General features: G+C 42.0%; 1 protein-coding gene across 2 annotated transcripts in view; it reads left to right on the plus strand.

Moving 5' to 3' along the window:
* Window positions 1-22,223, plus strand: part of MARVELD2 (MARVEL domain containing 2) — a 75,337-nt gene that overhangs the window by 41,481 nt on the left and 11,633 nt on the right. For both annotated transcript variants that reach the window (XM_073584025.1, XM_073584026.1), the window contains exons 4-5: window positions 13,912-14,063; window positions 14,723-14,894. In XM_073584025.1, the coding sequence (XP_073440126.1) occupies window positions 13,912-14,063; window positions 14,723-14,894 (324 nt within the window). The remainder of the gene's footprint in view (window positions 1-13,911; window positions 14,064-14,722; window positions 14,895-22,223) is intronic.

Consider the following 22,223-nt stretch of genomic DNA (forward strand, 5'->3'; position numbering starts at 1 on the left):
CCTCAAAGGACAGATCTTACTCTGTTTAAGCACAGGATTGCTCTCAAGACGTAATTCATGACTTTCAGTCTCAGGATTTCTCAGGGGTACCCCCCTACAAAAGTCCGTTAGAAGCCTGTAACATGAATTCGGTTCTGGGTGTGCTTTTAGAGACGCCTTTCAAACCGTTCCAGGATGTCTCGCGGGCAGTTCTGTCTTGGGAAGTCGCCCTTATATGTCGCAGTGTCACTTATTATGCGACGCTTGGAGCTGACAGCCATGTCCTGTTTAGCTCATTTGGTATTTCTCTGCTTCCCAACCTGGATACGATTGTCCTCAGATCGTTTCCGCCCCTTTTTTCCAGCATTGGCTGACCCTTCTATTTTAACAATGATTTTGTCTTGCCCTCTTTGGGCCCGACACTGGTACTTCAGATGGAGGTAGTTACGTACGCCCTGCATGCAATGACGGCTCTCAGGATGTATGTCCTGAGGATGGCATTCTCTTGTAAGCCACTTCAGGGTCACAATAGCCAGAGAAATTAATTTGGCTATTCAGGAGTTATACTACTTTAGAAGCGGCCCATCCCAGTAGGGATTAGGGCGTATTCTACGTGGTCGATGTCCGCCCTCTGGGCCATTGGGTCTCGCATGCCGACCGAACAAGTCTGCAGGTCTGCAAGGCTGCGTTTTGGCTCAGCATTTTCACATACTTGAAGCACTACTCATACTCAGACTTCCACAGTACGGTCCTCGGCAGATTATTCTGCAACAGGCGGTAGGGCACCTTTACTCAGCCACTACATGGGCTTTATCTGTTATATTGTTGCCCACCCATGGACTGCTTTGGGACGTCCCATGGTCTGTGTCCCCAAATGAGGCAAAGGAGAAACAGGGATTTTTGTGGTAACGCACTGTAAAATCCTTTTCTCCGATACTCTCATTGGGGGACACAGCACCCACCCTGTTAGCCTGATGGCTTCTGCTTCTTGTCTCCCATTCAGTGGGTTATACTCTCCCTATACATCTCCTGGTATCTACTCCATGCTCTGGATACTGTGCTGACAGACACAGCTACTCTTCTTACAACAGCTTGCATTAATGTGCCATCCTGGATAAGCTGCACTACCTGAGCAACTTCTGTGGGTTGTAGACACCGCCGCATGCTACTGTACAGTACCTCAAGGGGTGAGAGCAATAAGAAAATGCAAAAGTGACCAGAACAGCCAAAAAGGATGAGAACAGAGAAATGGTCTGTGGTCACGATCTCGCCTCGTGGGGTAAAGATGATTCTGATAAAGGCCAGGAATCAGTCCAGAACTACATGGGAGAACCTGGTCAATGACCAAAAGAAAACTGAGACCACAGTGTCTAACATTACTGTAACACACTATACTGTCATGGATTAAAATTCTGCTGGGCATGCATGGTCCCTTCTGCTCACGCTAGCACATCTCCAGGCGTGCTTGAAGTTTGCCAGTGACCACCTGGGTGATCCAGTGGAGGCATGGGAGAAGGCCATGTGGTCAGATGAGACCAAAATAGAACTTTTGCTATCAACTTCACTCACTGTGTTTTGGGGGAAGAAGGAGGAGTACGGTGGCTTCGGTGTCTATGAGGAAGCACACTTGAAGAGGGAGCTCCAGGGAAAATCCCTAAAAAGCGACAAAAACGCATTTTTCTGGAGGCATCCTGCCCGCAAACCTTCCTTAACGGACCCCCCCACTGCACCAAGAATACCACCATCCTATATTTTCCAAAGAACTTATTTATTTATTTATTTTTCTTTTTGTGCTTGGGGCTGAGGACTAATATCGCCAACCGGAGCCTGCGGGACCTACTGACTCAGGGAAGCTTAAGAACCCTGTACCTGGGCTTATCTTCTGCCCACAATCGCTCCCTATAACCAAGGACCCCACAAAAATCCTACAACATAGACCCCCGGACATTTTGCTGCAGTTGTGGCATCCCTGGCTGACACCAGAGAATAGAGGCACAGCGCCATCGCGCTCAACTCAATATATAGCATGAAACGCCGCATTCTCCCCTCCATCGGTGTCTGAAGGGACCCCCCGGAGATTTCAAAACTCAATAAGATCCCCCAAGTTCCTTCATTGAAGCAGGACCTGGACCTCTACAACCCTGCCTGCAAGGTAATAGCACCGCTGAAGCGCCATTAAAACATACTTGGAGACCTGCTATCTGATTAGTGCAGGTCTCCAAACGTAGCAGGGGACCCCTGGGACTAAACCGCAGGATTAGCACCGCTCTTTGAGGCCATTTAGTGGGGGCACAACAGCGTTATTCGCGGCCTTTAAATTTAGTCCCCGGCTTCACCCTGGCGTTCACTGGAGGCCCAAAAAAGTAGTTCCTCCAAAAAGGGATATAGAGCCGATTTAGGGGGGCCCCACTGGACTGATAATTATTGTATGTGCCTCCCCCATCCCCACTACTAATTGGACCCGCTGGTTTTACCCGCAACTGAGACTTTTAATATTTGCAATTGATGTCTATGGGAAGTAGTTCCGGCCGATTTCTCAGTGCATCAGGAAGTGGCTGATAACAGCGAGACTCAAGTGGAAATAGCTTTAACAATAAAATTTTCTATTCCCTGCCCTAATTTGCACACATAATAAAGGATCCCTTGACTTAGTGGCCTTGATCTTTGCCCCCATTTTTGTGACTGATTATAGTGCTGCCGGCAATCTTGGGCACATAGAGTTAAATTTGCCCGTCCTTCTCACTCTCAATCACGATCATGAGCAACCAAAAATTTAAGGGGAAAAATGTCCCTTCTACCCCAATCAAAACTCAACTGGGGTCACAATTTGACAGACCACAGGGCCGCAGAGATCAAGAAAGAAACAGACCTAGTCTCATCGCCTCTCCCAGGCGTAGGTCCAGATCTCCGCAGAGGGATAAGCCTCGCTTATTGGACTATGGACTCAACAACAATTCTGCAGGCGATAAATCATCCGCTACCAAAATGGATTCCTCTGTAAATTTAAAGAGAACAAACCCAGGAGCCTATAATGAAAAATTTACCTTTTCTGGGAACAATTACGAAGACAAAACGGAATCTAGCGATTCATCCCCAAACCCATCTCCATTAAAAAGCAAAGGAAAATACGAAGACTCTGAGTCCCACAAAGATAAAGGTCCACCAAATCTACTCCCTCCTCTACATTCAGCCAGCTCAGGTCAATCGGGCCATGATGACCTAATAAAAAAATTCTCTCGCATGTTGGATGAGAGATTTGAATCCCATCGTAGGGAAGTGAGATCAGACATGGAGTCCTACTTCCAAAAATACTGCGAGAAAATCGACAGTATAGACAGACAACTGACAAAACATGAGGAGAGGATCAATAGACTCGAGCACAGGTCAACTATTTCCTTTGAAGAAGTGGACAGACTCACCTCAGAGATGAAGCACCTGCGTACTAAGATGGCGGATCTTGAGGACCGGAGCAGGCGAAATAATTTGAAGGTCAGAGGTATCCCGGAAGATGTACCTCAAGAACAACTCTCGGAGCACCTCAAAGCTATCTTTAAATCAGCCCTGCCAGACCTGTCTGACTTGGACCTGACGATAGATAGAATTCACCGTCTACCCAAACCCAACAAGATCCCGGCGGAATTGCCCAGAGATACCATTCTTAAAGTGCATTTTTTCAAAACTAAGGAACGGATCCTTAAATACTTAAAAGATAGAAAAACTTTTCCGGAACCACACGGAGCTCTAAAAGTATTCCCCGACTTCTCCAAAGAGACTTTGGAAGGCCGAAGATAGTTCAGACCAGTGACTACGGCCCTCCGCGACAAGAGAGTCGACTACAAATGGGGATTTCCTCTACGACTGCTGATCTCACATCGGGGCAGGAATATACCAGTCTATACCGTCGAAGATGGAATGGACTTTGTTAGGTCACTTGACAGAGACTGACCAGGCATCCGCTGGAAAAATGTCTTCTAATTAATAGAAGCCTCCGCTTCTCTGCAACCTAGGATTTTCCCTTTTTCCCGTTCACTTTCACTAACCCCCTCTTACTTTTCAGGTAGCTCTACGGACCTACTTGTGTCTATTTTACAGTTGACATATTTGTTGTTGTCTATTCTTTATATTCTATATTTTAGGTTCTAATTTTACAGGATCCAGAGTTCTCTCATTGGATTCTTCAATCAAAAACCCGTCATTGCCCCTGTAACACTCGTAGTTCGTATACTTATTACTGTTAATTACAATATTCAGTGCAATTTTTGCTTTTTAGGTTCAAGACTTGTAAGTTCTCTAGATCTTATCTTGTTATCCAGGTCAAATTTCCTTTACAGGTTCCAGTTATCTAACGGTTAAAATGACTTTTAAAATTGTGTCCTACAACGTGAGAGGAGTAAATAGCCCCCAAAAGAGGCACGCTTTGTGGAGAGAATTAATCAAATCACAAGCGGACATCGCCTGTATTCAGGAGACTAAATTTTTGACAGGAAACCACCCCTACTTTCAACATCGCAGCTTCCCCCATATTTTTGAGGCCTGCAATTCTAGCAAACGAGCTGGAGTGGTTACCCTAGTCAAAAATACGGTTCCATTTGAGGTAATTGAAGATTTTGGTGATGCTAAAGGCAGGTATCACATCTTAATCTGCATTATTAACGGACAAACTAGCACTTTGGTTAACATATATGCACCGAATAGACACCAGGCCAGATTCTTGACGAAAGTGATGAAAAAGGTAACCGAGGTGAGAAAAGGGACTCTCATACTTCTGGGCGACTTTAACACCACTCCAGATAGGACTATTGATTCCACTTCAGAATCCCGACCGGCCTCGAACGATCTGAATTGGTGGCTGGATAAGAATGAACTTTACGACACATTTCGATGTCTAAATTCATCCTCTAGAGAATACACACATTTTTCATCAGTCCACCAATCGGCCTCCAGGATTGATTTAATCTTATCCGACATCTTTTCCCTTATAAAATTTAAAAAGGTCAGTATTGGAGATAGGACTATATCCGATCACTCCCCAGTCATTGGCGAATTCCTCTTTGGGCCGCCATTAAGAAACACCAGAATGTGGAAATGTAACTCTAACATCATACACGATCCCATCCATAAAGCAACAATCCAAAAAGCCATAGACGATTTTTTCCTTGAAAATACCCCGGAGGCTACCAATCCATCTAACAACTGGTGCGCCCATAAGGCCGTCATCAGGGGTATTTTAATCAATATTTCCTCCAAGATCAAAAGAGAAAATAGGGAAAAATTGGATAAACTTCACAAGTCCATACGTGAACAGGAGAAATACATATTAGACCACCCCTCATGTCCCTCTAATAAACAGGCAGAATTGGCAAAATTAAGACAAGACCTACGCAATTTACTTTATTCACCCTATGAAGCAGCCCTTAATTCCTCGAAGTATAAATTCTATTCCGCTTTAAACAAACCCACACGGTATATGGCAAATAAAATTAAAAGACTAAGGATCCACAACAGAATTAGTAAAATTTCATCCATGGAAGGCGATAAAATTCTTCACCATCCCCAGGATATAGTTAATGAGTTTTCCAAATATTATAGCAAACTTTATAATTTGAACACGGACCCCCTATCACCACCCCCAAAAGAACAGGACATCAAATCATACCTGAAAAACATTAAACTACCATCTTTAACCAACGACGATATAGAATCTTTGTCTGCTCCATTCACTACCCAGGAAGTCGAAGACACGATTAAACACCTCGATCTTCATAAGTCACCTGGGCCGGACGGCTATAATAATACATACTACAAAATCTTCAGTAAATCCCTTTCCCCACAGTTAACGAAACTCTTCAACCATGCCTCCGCAATAGGTTCCTTTCCGCCTGAGATGCTGGAGGCCTCCATTACCCTAATTCCCAAACAATCTGGTGACCCCCTATCTCCAAGTAACTACAGACCAATTTCCTTGCTCAATACAGACACAAAATTATTTTCAAAAATCCTAGCAAACAGGTTGAGTTATATACTTCCCAATTTGGTGGCGAACGACCAAATGGGTTTCGTAAAAGGCAGGCAACCAGCAGATGCTACAAGGAGAATACTGGACTCCATCAAACTTACTAACTCCACCAGGTCCCCAACAGTTTTCATATCACTTGACGCCGAGAAGGCATTCGACCGCATCGACTGGTGTTTCCTGAAACATACCTTAATTAAATTTGGGTTCAACAACAATCTCCTTAAAACATTCATGGCACTATACAAAAACCCCACAGCTAAAGTTAACTGCAATAATCACATCTCAGATACATTCGCTATCAATAACGGCACAAGACAAGGATGCCCCCTCTCACCACTATTATTCAACTTAGCGTTAGAACCATTAGTGGAGTCCATAAGACAAAACTCAAAAATAACTGGCCTCTCTACCAACAACCGCCAACATAAACTCAGCCTGTTTGCGGACGACATAATCCTGACCCTTACAAACCCTGTATCATCAACTATGGAAACCCTCAAGGAACTAGAAACCTTTTCAACCCTTTCCAATTTTAAAACCAATAACTCAAAATCCAACATACTACCTATCCATGTCAATCCCGAAGAAACTACTCGCCTAAAATCTTTTTTCATTTAATTGGTGCAGGAAGGAACTACCGTATCTAGGTATTATAATCAATAAAGATTTAAACAAAACTTATTTCAAACATGAAAAAGTTGTCGGACTCGATTCAGAAGGACAGCAATACCTTCAGAGATAGAGACCTGACCTGGTGGGGGAGGAACCTAGCGGTGAAATTGTTTACATTACCTAAAATTCTGTATATTCTCAGATGCATACCACTTCCTATCACCACGGCATGCCTAACGGCCATTCAGTCGCGAATAAACAATATTATTTGGAACCACAAAAAACCAAGAACTGACACCAGAACATTATTCAAAAAGAAACTTCATGGTGGATTTAGTCTTCCGAATATCTCCGCTCATTATTATACTTTGTTAATTAAACAGAGTATACATTGGTTATCAGACACGAGTGTTGCCACATGGCATGACCTGGAGGTAGACATTAACAAAGGTAATCATCTCAAATCTCTGGTTTTCAAAGCCATTTCTAATCTGACTACAAATAACCACACTCACCCGATATTTCAGGCAATTTCCTTGGCCTGGTGTAAAATCTCTAGATTAGATGGCCGTAGCCAAAAAATATCCACGCTGTATAGACTACCTTTAACCCATGTCTATACATTCTTGGGAAAAACTACACCCCCTCACTGGGCTGACTTCAAAATAAATACAATAGGTGACATCTTCAATGGCCCCAACTACTTGAGTTTCAGTTTAATAAAGAATAACTTCAAAGTGCCTTCTTCTTTCTTCCATGAATATTTGTTACTAAGGGAACATATCAAATTATTCTTAAGTAATAAACCTAGATTTACAGAGGCGTCTCTAAAAATTTTGGTTAACCTGCATCACCAAATCTTCTGGGGACATAAATTTATTTATGATTGTTTCAACAAAGACTTGTCTCTTACAAAAAGCGCCCATATGCTCGCTTGGGAGAAATCTCTCAACCTCACTACCTCTGCAGATGAATGGGAGGAAACATTTTCATTATCCAACCGGTCTACGATATCTATGCCTCTCCTGGAATCACACTTCAAGGTATACACCAGATGGTACTATACACCATCTAGACTAGCTCACATAGATGTCTCCAACTCCCCACTTTGTTGGAGAAAATGCGGCTGTAAGGGGGATCTATTACACATTTTCTGGAGCTGCCCTACTGTTACCTTTTGGTCAGGAATTTCCTCTATAATTACCAAACTCTCTGGTTCACCATTTACCTTCACACCGCAATTGGCCCTGCTCTCTCTAAATACCTCTGCCTTAGATAATTCTCTTCAACGAATTGTTATACATATTTGCATGGTCGCCAAAAATGCTATCGCCTTTCACTGGAAAAGTCATACTTTACCTGATGTTGACTTCATTGTCAAACTAATTACACAACACAGAGACCTCAAACTTAAGTTCGCTCTGTCCAACAATAGTTTCGGCCAATTCTACAGAAAGTGGCACAAATGGGATCAATCTTTCCCTCCATCACTTACCTGATTAGCCTTAATATTTAATTATTCTTGGCCTCTGTATTATCTTATATTGGTCTTTATAATGTTAAGGTCAAAGTCATGTTCTATCATAGCACTGTTTGCTTCTACTTTGTATACCATAGTTTGTTGTTTACAATGCTATTTTTTCAAGGGCTGCGTCCCTTGCTTTACTTGGGTCAAATTGTTGCTGCTTTGCAAATTTACGTTTGTTGTTATGTTTACTGCCATACCCTTGTTAAAATATTGGAAAAGGAAAAGTAAAAGGTGCAAAGCTGCCATTCCCAAAAAAAAAAAAAAAAAGTAGGAGTACAAGCCCAAGAACACAGACTCAACCATCAAGCATGATGGGGAAACATCATACTTTGGGGCTGCTTTTCTGCAAAGAGGACACGACGACTGCACCGTATTGAAGGCAGGATGAACGGGGTTAAGTATTGCGATATTTTGGCACACAACCTCCTTCCCTCAGTAAGAGCATTGAAGCTGGGCCAGCATGACAATGGTCTAAAACACACAGCCAGGGCAACTAAGGATTGATTCTGTAAGATGCATTTCAGGGTCCTAGAATGGCCTAGCCAGTCTCCAGACCTGAACCCAATAGAAAATCTTTGGAGGGAGCGGAAACTCAGTGTTGCCCAGCGACAGCCTCAAAACCTCAAAGATCTGGGGAAGATCTGTATGGAGGAGTGGGCCAAAATCCCTGTTGCAGTGTGTACAAACTGGGTCAAGAACTACAGGTAACGTCTGGCCTCTGTAATTGCAAACAAAGATTTCTGTATCAAATAGTAAGTTCTGTTTTTCTATTTCATCAAATACTTATATATAATACTAGCTGAAGAGCCCGGCGTTGCCTGGGCATAGTAACCAACTGTGGTTAGTTATAACAAATTATAATGATTATATTGCACATAAAAACCGTGCATCTAATCCTATCCTGTGTGATACTGACTGCTGAGTCGTGTATCTAATCCTATTCTGTGTGATACTGTCTGCTAAGCCGTGTATCTATTCCTATCCTGTGTGATACTGACTTCTGCGCTGTGTATCTAATCCTATCCTGTGTGATACTGACTGCTGAGCCGTGTGTCTAATCCTATCCTGTGTGATACTGACTGCTGAGCCGTGTGTCTAATCCTATTCTGTGTGATACTGTCTGCTGAGCCGTGTATCTATTCCTATCCTGTGTGATACTGACTGCTGAGTCGTGTATCTAATCCTATTCTGTGTGATACTGTCTGCTGAGCCGTGTATCTATTCCTATCCTGTGTGATACTGACTTCTGCGCTGTGTATCTAATCCTCTCCTGTGTGATACTGACTGCTGAGCTGTGTATTTAATCCTATCCTGTGTGATACTGACTGCTGAGCCGTGTGTCTAATCCTATCTTGTGTGATACTGGGCTCCCCCTGCAGTCTGTGTCAGAGGGTGGTCTGTGTTGGCACGGTAATAAATTGTGTTATTTCCAGCTTTACAGGACGATCACACCATAGAAACATTAAGAACAATAGGCCTCAGTTACCACAACTGTCTACAAAGAAAACTGTTGCTGATAGCAACCAATCACAGCTCATTTTTCATCTTTTAAACAGCTCTGGGACAGCGTGGCGAGTTTTGAGTGGCGACTTTTGTGTTTCGGCTTTTATGTGGCGAGGTTGGTGTATGTGTGGTGAAATGTGTGCTGAGGGTGGTATATGTGTTGAAGCACGTGGTAGTGTGTGGCGCATTTTGTGTGTGTGTTCATATCCCCATGGGTGATGAGTATCCCATGTCAGGGCCTTACCTTAGCAACTGTACGGTATATACTCTTTGGCGCCATCGCTCTCATTCTTTCAGTCCCCCTTGTTCACATATGCAGTTGTCAATTTGCCTCCAACACTTTTCCTTTCACTTTTTCCCCATTATGTAGATAGGGGCAAAATTGTATGGTGAATTGGAATGCGTGGGGTTAAAATTTCGCCTCACAACATAGCCTATGACGCTCTCGGGGTCCAGACGTGTGACTGTGCAAAATTTTGTGGCTGTAGCTATGACGGTGCAGATGCCAATACATACCTACACTTTTGCCCCATTATGTAGATAGGGGTAAAATTGTTTGGTGAATTGGAGCGCACGGGGTTAAAATTTTGCCTCACAACATAGCCTATGATGCTCTCGGGGTCCAGACGTGTGACTGTGCAAAATTTTGTGGCTGTAACTGCGACGGTGCGGATGCCAATCCCGGACATACATACATACATACATACATACATACATACATACATACATACATACACACCCACATTGAGCTTTATATATTAGATATACTGTTTGGTTTAGTACAGTGTTAGATTAGGGTTAGAGGAAATGAGTTACATGATTTGTGCATACACAACATGTGTACTAAAAGTCTGCTTGTTATCTCCTTACACAGGGACATAAAATCTATGCCTGTTGGCATGAGATTAATAAATGCCAAACTGAGCTGTATTTTTCAAGACCTTTGTGGCCCATTTTCATGTCAGGGCATGGCTTTGAGTGAGTTTTATGAAATGAAATAACAGTTTATAGGAATCTTTGGAGCCATTAGTTCGGATCAGTAGAACGTTGTCAGACCACGACTTGTTAAAACATGCCTGGATTGTGTTTAGGAAACAAAGACCTTAAGGGCTCGTTCAAATTTCTGATTTTCACGTACAGAGACATGTCTGCGATTTTTCGTGAACCATGCGGTCCTCTGAGAAATGTCATATTTTGATCTAAGGGTCGGATTAAAATCAGCAATACAAGTCTATGGTTCTGTGAAAAAATTGGACTGCACTTGGACATCCGAGTGTGGTTCGATTTTCGAGGACTGTCAGAATGGAAAAGGTTCAGATTTTTTTTTAATTTTTTTTTCTCCATGTCCAAGAAAAACTGATGAAACTTGGTCCACGCTCTGGCCAACTGGGATCAAAGTGTGATCCAAGAAATCGGTCCATTATTCTCGTACATGGAAAAATCTTGTGTGAACGAGCACTAAGACCCCCATACAGATTGGATAGATTTCGGCCAAAAGTGATGATTTCGGCAGCATGAGCTGACTATCTAATTTATATGGGGGGCCTACAAACTCTTCAGTTTCAATTGCCAATCATTTTGTGCTGCGTGTAGAGTTGAGTGATGCTGTGTATGGGAGAGTTGGTTGAAAAGTTACTGTTGTCCAATCATTAGGCAGACTACTAACTAATGTGTAATTAAAGGGGACCTGTCAGCAGGATTGTGCACAGTAACCTACAGACAGTGTCAGGTTGGTGCCGTTATACTGATTAAAATGGTGCCTGGGTTCATAAAATTCATCTTGTGGTTGTTGTTTAATCTTTAATATCAGTTTTGAGTTAATGATATTAATGATATGCTCGTGCTCTGGGTTAGCCTGTTGGTGCTCTGAGAGGCCCATCCCAAAGCACGAGCATATCAATCAGAGCACCAACAGGCCATCCCGGAGCACGAGCATATCATTAACTGAAAAGTGAAAATAAAGATTAAAGGGGATCTGTCACCCCATTTTAGCCCTATCAGCTGCCGGCACCGCCATCAGGGGCTTATCTACAACATTCTGTAATGCTGTAGATAAGCCCCTGATGTAACCTGAAAGATGGAGGCGCCGGACCGCGACACCCACCGCACCCAACCGCGCCCCCCGGTGAGTATAATCTAACGTGGTTTTTCTTATCTTTCAGGTTTCATCGGCGGGGCTTATCTCCAGCATTACAGAATGCTGTAGATAAGCCCCTGATGGCGGTGGTCGCAGCTTATAGCGCTAAAATGGGGTGACATATTCCCTTTAAACAACAACCACAAGACTGATTTCATCAACCAAGGTATCATTTTAATCCTTATAACGGTGCCAACCTGACACTGTCTGTAGGTTACTGTGCACAATCCTGCTGACAGGTTCCCTTTAAACTGAGCACAAATGTAGTGTTCCTATCTAGAATGGACATAGAATTCTCTCTAGTAAATCTCTTTCTCTGACTTAAACATACCAAATGTATTTTTTTTTTTTTTTTTAAAGAAATTGCTTAACCTTAAAGACATGCTTTATATTTTTTATGAGTAATAGTGCTGGTGATATTTTTGTTTCTCCATGAAACAGGAAGGCAATGGGGCAACTAATGTCACTTTTCATTGTGGAAACAGTGCTATAGATCTCAATTTCATGGATCCCTGTGTGTCTGGGTTTTTAGGAAAATTGCAAATTCAAGAAAATACAGTCAGTTTTGAGTTGTTACAATGTAGCATGGAGCTCCGCTGTTCCCTCTTGTGGCTGCTTCAGGAAAGTAGTTATATAGTTGTAGAACAAGTGCTTCGTATTAAACTACCACCTCTGACATAAGTGTGCCTAATCCTTGCTTATTTTCGACCTTGGGCACAGTTTATTGCCTTTTGGATTTGGGTCAATCATCATTACTTGTGGTGTTTTCTATCCATTTGTTAACCATTATATTTAGTATTGCAGCATTTACTGATTATTGCATAACTTCTTCAGAGCACTGAATGGCAAATCTCCATAGTTCTGTGGATTCCTAATCTGCATAAGTCAATTTAAGCTACAGATATTCTCTGCAGCGTGTGCTCAAGATTTCCAAAACACTTATGTACAAATCACTCGTACTGTAAAATGCAGAATTTGTGCCCTGTGGGTACGTACCCTTTGAGTAAGTTCACACGATGTGTTTGCAATGGAATCTGCACAGTGGTAATATCCACCATAAACTGTGCAGACATTGCTGTGGTTCACACTGTTGAAATGTGGTATAATCCCGCCCGCACCACTGCTGATCAGCTCTATGTGTACACTGTGCATAGGCAGAAAGCTACCAATCAGTGGTGTGGTTGGGGTTATACAGAGCTTATGAATATGGAGGACTAAGCAACAGCAGGTTCACTAGTCCTTTAGTGATAATTTCCTGATTTTGTCTAAGCTACTACAGTAAGCAGCCCAGTAGGTTACACATTGCAAGAACCAAAGTCTCTATCTCTACATTATGCTGTTCTCAGATTAGTTATCAAATGTAAGCCGTCTAAGGGGTAAGGTTTCTCCTTGTGGAGAGTGACATGCCAGCTCGGGCTTGTCAAGGTAAGGAGGCTTATTCGCCGTGCAATGCTCCTCTGGGAAATTTAATATGCAAATTGCCTCTTCAGAGACGAAGGACTTGAACTCTATAGCGCCACCTGTTGGTAGTAGCGATCCTACAAGTAGCAATCAACCCTTTAACAAGTCTTGCAATATGACTTGGGATAAAAGCCAAATCAGAAACTCGGTTTGCAGACACGGTGTTTCGAGCTATTGGCTCTCATCAGTGCAAAGTATGAGAACTGATTTGGCTAGGTGAGAGGCTCTGGACTGAGGTCTAAGGGGTAAGGTTTCTCCTTGTGGAGAGTGACATGCCAGCTCGGGCTTGTGAAGGTAAGGAGGCTTATTCGCCATGTCTGCAAATTGAGATTCTGATTTGGCTTTTATCCTAAGTCATATTACAAGACTTGTTAAAGGGTTGATTGTGACTTGTAGGATCGCTACTACCAATAGGTGGCACTATAGAGTTCAAGTCCTCTTTCTCTCTGAAGAGGCAATTTGCAAAAGTAAGCGGTTTCCACTAAAAATATGCAAGAGTGTTATTCACTTCTTCATGGATTTAAGAAAAAAAAAACCCCATTAAAGATTTCTATAAAAATGATGGAAAAACTTTAAATGTGATCTGTCATGTCAAAAAATGCTATTAGCCTGCAGATATGTTTTGTGACTATAGTGATCACCAGCCTTTCCTTTCATGCTTTTGCTTTGTTTTAGCGTGACGCTTCTGCTGGTAATGACCATCTAGCTACTGATGTCCCAGCAAAGCAAAGAGCTAAACAGCCTCCCGAAATGAGACCTGAACTTGTAAGCGGGTACATTCCAGCAGGGCATATTCCGAAGCCCATTGTCATGCCGGACTATGTGGCGTAAGTAGTGGTCGTGGACCTTGGTATACGGAAAGGATTTTGTGACGTTTATCTCTACTTTTCAGTAAGGCTTCCTTTACACACACGTTTTGGCGTTTTTAAACCCCTCAAACCTTTAAAGTGTTTTTTTTGTTTGTTTTAGTGGTATTTCTTTTTGTTTTGTAACAAAGAGTTTTAAAGTCTCTTATCTTTGAGGATAACTGTGAAGACAAAACAACATACCAAGAGCATAATGCATTATGAAAAACCGTCACAAACCCCAAAAACGAAAAGACTGGAGGAAATTTATCATTCCCTCTATGGCTCTTTTTTTTTGACATTAAAAAGTTGTAGATGATACTTGTGAGACTTTTTGCGACTTTGCCTTATTTTGCGCAGACATCAACCGTTTAACCCATCACGTCAAATTTGCTATAATGTACACCAGAAAAATATAGTACATCATAGCTGAAATATACCCCAGTTCTTAGTTGGCAAAAAATTTCACTTTCTGGTGTACGGACAAAACACAGATGCGCCCCTCCACATTTATTTGTTTTATTTTATTTTTTTTTAGATGTGCGCCTCAATAAATTAAAGCACCTTACTCTAGTCTTACTAGTTACAATTAAAGCCTTGATGGTTTCCTATAAAGAAACTGTTTTCTTTCTTTATAATAGGAAATACCAGGCAATAAAATCAGATGATGAGCGCGACCGATATAAAGCCGTGTTTAATGACCAGTATTCTGAGTACAAAGAGTTATCAGCAGAGGTACAAGCGGTGATGAAAAAGTTTGGTGAACTAGATGCGGTAATGAGAAAATTACCAAGAAACCCAGAAAATGACTACGTGAGTATATGTCTATCATTATAAATATTTCTTATGTTATTCTATTATTGACTCTTATGTATAAGATATAAATGTCTATATACCCTTTATACCCACAACACAAAGTGGTATATTAAAGTAGATTATTTCTAGAGCATGTCCTTTTTAAAAGGTTATTCAGTCCAACCCAGAGGATGTTGTACTTGGCGATGAGAAAAGCCATTGTTTGGTAGAAACTTCTGAAGGTTTCGGCTAGTTCTCTGGTCTGCGGAGTGGCTCTGTTGTTATGATTAATGGATTTCAAGCAATATCACACAAGATCACGCCTAATCCTAACTTGTATTGCCCTAAGAATTTGATGGTGCGGTGAACCTGATGTAACATGTACATATTTTCTATAGATGTAGCTTTGCGAAAAGGAAAAAAAATGTATTTTTTTTTTTGAAATTTGTCAACTTCTTAGTGTGTCTTTAGGGTATGTGCACACACCGCAGATTTGCCTGCAGAATTTTCTGCACAGAATCTGCACCACTTGGCAGAAAAGGCAGGTAAAAATCCGCGCCTTTTTGATGTGGAATATCATGCGTTTTTTTCATGGGGATTGTATGCGTTTTTGTAAGCTAAATAAAGATATGTTATTTTTAACAAAAAAAAAAAAATTGTGATGTAATTTCTGGTCCAACCTCCTCTTTTACATTTGTCCAACCCACACTCCATTACACACACAGACAGGTAGACAAAGATCGATAGATAGATATCTAGATAGATAGATAGATAATAGCAAGGCCAATGTTTATTAATGAACAATGTTTAATTTTGAAAAAAAACAACGGGAAAAAAAATGGCGTGGGTTCCCGCTCAATTTTCTGCACCAGAGAGGGAAAGCAGACGGCCGGGGGCCAATATTTGTAGCCTGGGAAGGGGGGTAATACCCATGGACCTTCCCAGGCTATGAATATCAACCCGCAGCTGTCTGCATAGCCTTTACTGGCTATTAAAATAGGGGGACCCCCAGAAAAATGACATGGGGTCCCCCTATATGTTATAGCCAGAAAGGCTACACAGACAGCTGCAGGCTGATATTCATAGCCTACGGAAGGGGTCATGGATATTGCCCCCCCCAGCTATAAACACCAGCCCGAAGCCGCCCCAGAAATGGCGCATCTGTAGGATGCGCCTATTACAGCACTTAGCCCTTCTCTTCCCACTGCCATGTAGTGGTGGCATATGGGGTAATAAGGGGTTAATGTCACCTTGCTATTATAAGGTAACATTAAGCCCAGTTAATATTGGAGAGGTGTCAATAAGACGCCTATCCATTATTAATCTTATAGTAAGAAAGGGTTATAAAAAAACACACACATAAGAATAAAGTATTTTAATGAAATAAAACATGAGTTTTTCATAATTTTTATTGTACGCCTAATCCATTTGAAGCCATCGATCGCCTGCAAAAAAATAAAATAAACAAACCAACAATATACTCCCTGTCCGACGTAATCCCATTAATAACGATTGTCCCACAACGGTCTCCACTATAGAGCTCTCACATCAGAGATGTGACCGCTCTATAGGCCCCCGATGACACAATGACCGGACATAACCCTCTCGCAGTGTGTCATTGAAGATAAGTGACAGGTGAACTCGGATGACCTGTCGATGGCGGAGTGATACAATGACAGAGATAATCCTCTGCATTGTATTACTGGAGAGCGGTCTTATCAGCTAATGTGATAGCTCTCCACAGGAGATCGTCGTGGGACAAGCATATTAATTGGATTACGTTGGACACAGGAGTATATTGGTGGTTTATTATTTTAATTTTTTTCAGGTGAGTGAGGGCTTTGGGGATTAGGTGTAGATGGTGAGTATGGACACATACTGTGTGTGTATGAGGTTTTTTTTTTTTTTTACATTCAACACATTAGCCGGATGATGGGACTACTACTGTCCCATCATTGGCTAATGTGTCAATCACTGTAGCAGGCATAGCTGGATGGGACTTGTAGTCCCATCGGACGATGCCTGCATACATACGTACATAGCATGGGGGGTGTGGAGACCACAAATTACGACCAAAAGATCCATTAAAATCAAAACATGCTTTATTGAGGAATCACACAGAACGGGAAAAATGGGGGAACATATACAAAGGAGGCAAAGTGCTACAGTGCAAAAAGACACGTGACCAGCCCTTGGCCTAAACTACATATACCAGAGTCTGCAAAAAAAGTTTGCTCACATCATTGCCATTTCTGATAATTGCCATATTGTTTTGACATACACTGATCTTTTACAGTTGTTTTGTTCCTAGGGCCACCGCACCACTTGACTATTTATTACCCTGAGCTAGTCAAGCATCCTCCAAAGAAATCAGAGCAGATCAAACAGAAGTGTCAACTTTTTTTTTTTTTAAAGTTATTGCCACTTTGTTCTTGAGAACAGCAGGGGTCAGAGCTGTCGAACCCCTACCAATTGGATATTTGATGAATTTTCTAGTAATTTTATCAATGTCTGTGCACCAACTAAAAAGGAATCTGTCAGCATGATTTCACCCCCAAACTATCTAAATGCACATTTAACTCTTTCAAAGATGTCACATCAGCTCTATTCTTTGCCCAGAGCAGCCACCTCCTGTGTGACTTGAAGCAGAAGAGCGTCAGTCAAGCAGGTGGAGGCAGCGTTGGGCAGTGAATAGAGCTGGAGTGACAGAGGTTTTCATATCTACAAACAGCTGTTCGGCCTCATTTGAAGATAAATTCAAAAGCTGATTTCTCAATAATGGAGGAACGGATCAGCCATGTAAAGGTATTGCTGGATTTGTTTTAGGCAATGTCAGTATTTTACCTCAGTATTTGTAAGCCAAAACCAGAAGTGGAACAATCAGTATAAAAGTATAATAGAAACATGTCACCACTTGAGTATTTTTCACCCTCTCCTGGTTTTTGGTTACAAATACTGATTTGAAATACTGACCAAATAATGAAGGTGTAAATGTGCCCTTGGAAAGCGCTACATGCGTATATACCATAAATGGTTTAGGGGCTTGTATAGTGCTGACAGATTCTTTTAAATCACTTTTCTGCAGAAAATAATTTTAATATAAATGTGTGTACATTACTATATAATATCCTTTAATAACTCTGAAGGCCGGTACATCGTTCTTTAATATTTAGGTAGTAGTACAGGTAAAACTTCTCCAATCGTTCCTAGGATGATCCTCACTGAAGGGACTTTAGTGTCATATCTCGGTTTGTAATATTTTGGTTCCTGATTACTAAGCAGAGCCTCCTTTTAGTGATTCAGCGTAGTGGTTGGATAATTCAGGCATGAACAATGCTGTAGTAGTCTGGAATGTATTACCGTAATGATAATCCCTGCATTCTCATCAATGTGGCTCACCACAACGTGGTGGTGATTGCTTTCCTGCCGGCAGAACAGACACGGTCAGAAAACTAATGCCTGCTAGGAGTAAAAATCATCCCTCCACCCTGCTTACACCCATGTCTTTTCTTTGTATGATTTGCTATATACATTAGCTGAGGTCACCTTCAGTGCCCCTATACAAATGTATGGGGAGATTACCATTTTTATATTTTCCTAACGTCCTATTATTACTGCAGGTAATTTTACAGCTAATCAGTTAATAGTCTCCACAGCAAAGACCTGAGGAGTTAAATTGAAACCTACAACTAATTTTAATCACAATGCTAAAAAATTGAAATCTTCCTTAACCCCCCACGTGATTATCACAGCTGACACCCAGCACTATGTGTCAGGGGTGGTCACGGACCACCCCGACACGTTAACCCCTGGCACACTGCGATCAAACACGATCGCAGTGTACCGGGGATTTAGGGAAGCATCGGCAGGGAGGGGGCTCCCTCCATGCTTCCCTGAGACCCCCAGAGCAGCACGATGTGCAGCGCTGCTCCGGGGGCTTCCTTCCCTGCAGGTCCCCGGATCCAAAATGGCGGGGACCTGCAGCAGGCTGCGTTTGGCACAGGTCGGCGCACCGTCAAAAGGACGCATGCGCCGCCAAACGCATACTGCGCACGGCCTGCGCCCCCAGTGATAAAGATAGGGGACGCAGGGCGCATGCAGCGTCATGCGCCGGTGGGCGGAGCTACAGGCGGAGGCGCGGCAGGGGGCGGGGCTTAGCGGCGGCCGTGCGCAGGCCGTCGCTGCGCTCAAACGCTAGTGTGAAACTAGCCTTAGCGTGTGACAGCTGCCAAACATAAAAACCGCCATAAATAGTAAATCAAACCCACCGTTATCACCCCCTTAGTTAGGGAAAAATAATAAAATTTAAAAAATGTATTTATTTCCATTTTCCCATTAGGGCTAGGGCTGAGATTAGGGTTAGGGGTGTGTTGGGGTTAGGGTTTGAGTTAGAATTGGGGGTTTCCACTATTTGCGCACATCAGGTGCTCTCCAAATGCAACATGGCATCTGATCTCAATTCCAGCCAATTCTGCGTTGAAAAAGTCAAATGGTGCTCCTTCCCTTCCAAGCTCTGCCATGCGCCCAAACAGTGGTTTACCCCCACATATGGGGTATCAGCCTACTCAGGACAAATTGCAAAACAACTTTTGGGGTCCAATTTCTCCTGTAACCCTTAGGAAAATAAAAAATTGGGGGCAAAAATATCATTTTTGTGGAAAAAAAATGATTTTTTTTATTTTCACTCCCGGGCGTTATAAACTTCTGTGAAGCACTTGGGGGTTCAAAGTGCTCACCACACATCTAGATAAGTTCCATGGGGGGTCTAGTTTCCAAATTGGGGTCACTTGTGGGGAGGAGTTTCAACAGTTTAGGCACATCTGAGGCTCTCCAAACGCGACATGACACCCGCAGACCATTCCATCAAAGTCTGCATTCCAAAACGTCACTACTTCCATTCCGAGCCCTGACGTGTCCCCATACAGTAGTTTTCTTCCACATATGGGGTATCAGCGTACTCAAGACAAATTGGTCAACAACTTTTTGAGTCTCCTGTTACAATTGGGAAAATAAAAAAAATTGGGGACTAAAAGATCATGTTTGTGGAAAAAATGATTTTATTATTTTCACGCCCGGGCATTATAAACTTCTGTGAAGCCCTTGGGGGTTCAAAGTTCTCACCACCACACATCTAGATAAGTTCCTTGGGGGGGTCTAGTTTCCAAAATGGTGTAATTTGTGGGGGGTTTCCACTGTTTTGGTACATCAGGGGCTTTCCAAACGCGACATGGTGTCAATTCCAGCCAAAAAAGTCAAATGGCGCTGCTTCCCTTCCGAGCTCTGGCATGCACCCAAATAGTCGTTTACACCCACATATGGGGTATCAGCGTACTGAGGACAAATTGCACAATAACTTTTAGGGTCCTGTTACCCTTAGGAAAATAAAAATTGGAGGTGAAAAGATAATTTTTGTGGAAAAAATATGATTTTTTTAATTGTACAGCTGTACGTTATAAACTTCTGTGAAGCCCTTGTGGGTTCGAAGTTCTCGCAACATATCTAGATAAGTTCCTTGGGGGTCTAGTTTCCACAATGCGGTTACTTGTTGGGGGTTTCCACTATTTAGGTACATCAGGGGCTCTCCAAACGTGACATGGCGTCCGATCTGAATTCTAGCCAATTTTGCATTGAAAAAGTCAAACGGCGCTCCTTCCCTTCTGAGCTCTGCCATGCGCCGAAACAGTGGTACCCCCACAAATAACAGGTATCAGCGTACTCAGGACAAATTGCACAATAAATTTTGCAGTCCAATTTCTCCTGTTACCCTTGGTAAAATAAAAAAAATTGGACCTGAAGTAATTTTTTTGTGAAAAAAAGTTAAATGTTCATTTTTTTTTTTTTTTTTAAACATTCAAAAAATTCCTGTGAAGCTCCTGAAGGGTTAATAAACTTCTTGAATATGGTTTTGGGCACCTTGAGGGGTGCAGTTTTTAGAATGGTGTCACTTTTGGGTATTTTCTATCATATAGACCCCTCAAAGTGACTTCAAATGTGATGTGGTCCCTAAAAAATAAATGGTGGTGTAAAAAAAATGAGAAATCGCTGGTCATTTTTTAGCCCTTATAACTTCCTAACAAAAAAATTTTCGTTCCAAAATTGTGCTGATGTAAAGTAAACATGTGGGAAATATTACTTATTTAGTATTTTGTGTGACATATCTCTGTGATTTAAGGGCATGAAAATTCAAAGTTGGAAAATTGCAAAATTTCCATTTTTTTCACAAATAAACGCAAGTCATATCAAAGAAATTTTACCACTAACGTGAAGTAAAATATGTCACGAGAAAACATTGTCAGAATCGCTGGGATTCATGGAAACGTTTCAGAGTTATTACCTCATAAAAGGACAGTGGTCAGAATTGTAAAAATTGGCCCGGTCATTAACATTCAAACCACCCTTGGGGGTAAAGGGGTTAAATAAAGACATATACACACACACACACACACACACACACACACACACACACACACACGCGCGCCTATGTAGGAGCATTAACATAATTAACCTACATATGCTGTAACAAAAAAGCAACTGTCAGAAATGTGCATGAAATGCAATATCTGTTTATTTAAAAAAAAAAAAAAAAGTAAAAAATTGCATGGGCTCCCGCATAATTTTAACTAGCAGAGGGAAAACTGACTGCTGAGGGCAGATGTTAATAGTCTGGGAAGAAGCCAATAGCCATAAAGGTTCCCAGGCTATTAATATCAGCTCACAGATGTTTGCTTAGCCTTCACTGGCTAGTTTACAGGGGAACCCCAGAAAAAAATTAACATGGGGTCCCGCTATAAAATCAAACCAGCAGAGGTTACGTAGAGAGCTGTGGGCTGGTATTAATAGCCTGGGAAAGGGCCATGGATATTGGCAACCCCCCATGCTAAAAACATCAGCTTTCAGCTGTTCCTGAAATTGCGCATTTTATAGATGCGCCAATTCTGGCACTTAGCCTCGCTCTTCCCACTTGCCCTGTAGCGGTGGCAAGTGGGGTACATATTTGTGGAGTTGGTGTCATCTTTGTATTGTCAGGTGACATCTGCCTACAGGTTAGTAATGGAGAGGCATCTATAAGACACCTATCAATTACTAACCTGATACAGTAGTTACATGGTAAATAAAGACACAGCCAGATAAAAGTTCTTTATTTGAAATAATCACACAGACTCTTTTATTGAATCTTAATTAACCATACTTGCTGAACGCCTAATCCCAGACGCCCTTGTCTCCTGCAACAAAAATAAAATAATGAACCAACATATAATAATCTCTGTCCGACTTAGTCCTTTGCCAAGTGTCCCACGATGATCTCGCGTATAGAACAGTCACATCTGGAGATGTGACTGGTCTACC

The sequence above is a fragment of the Dendrobates tinctorius genome, unplaced genomic scaffold (genome assembly GCF_039654945.1).
Source record: "Dendrobates tinctorius isolate UK_male_01 unplaced genomic scaffold, ASM3965494v1 ptg000083l, whole genome shotgun sequence".
In the NCBI taxonomy this organism is placed as follows: Eukaryota; Metazoa; Chordata; class Amphibia; order Anura; family Dendrobatidae; genus Dendrobates; species Dendrobates tinctorius.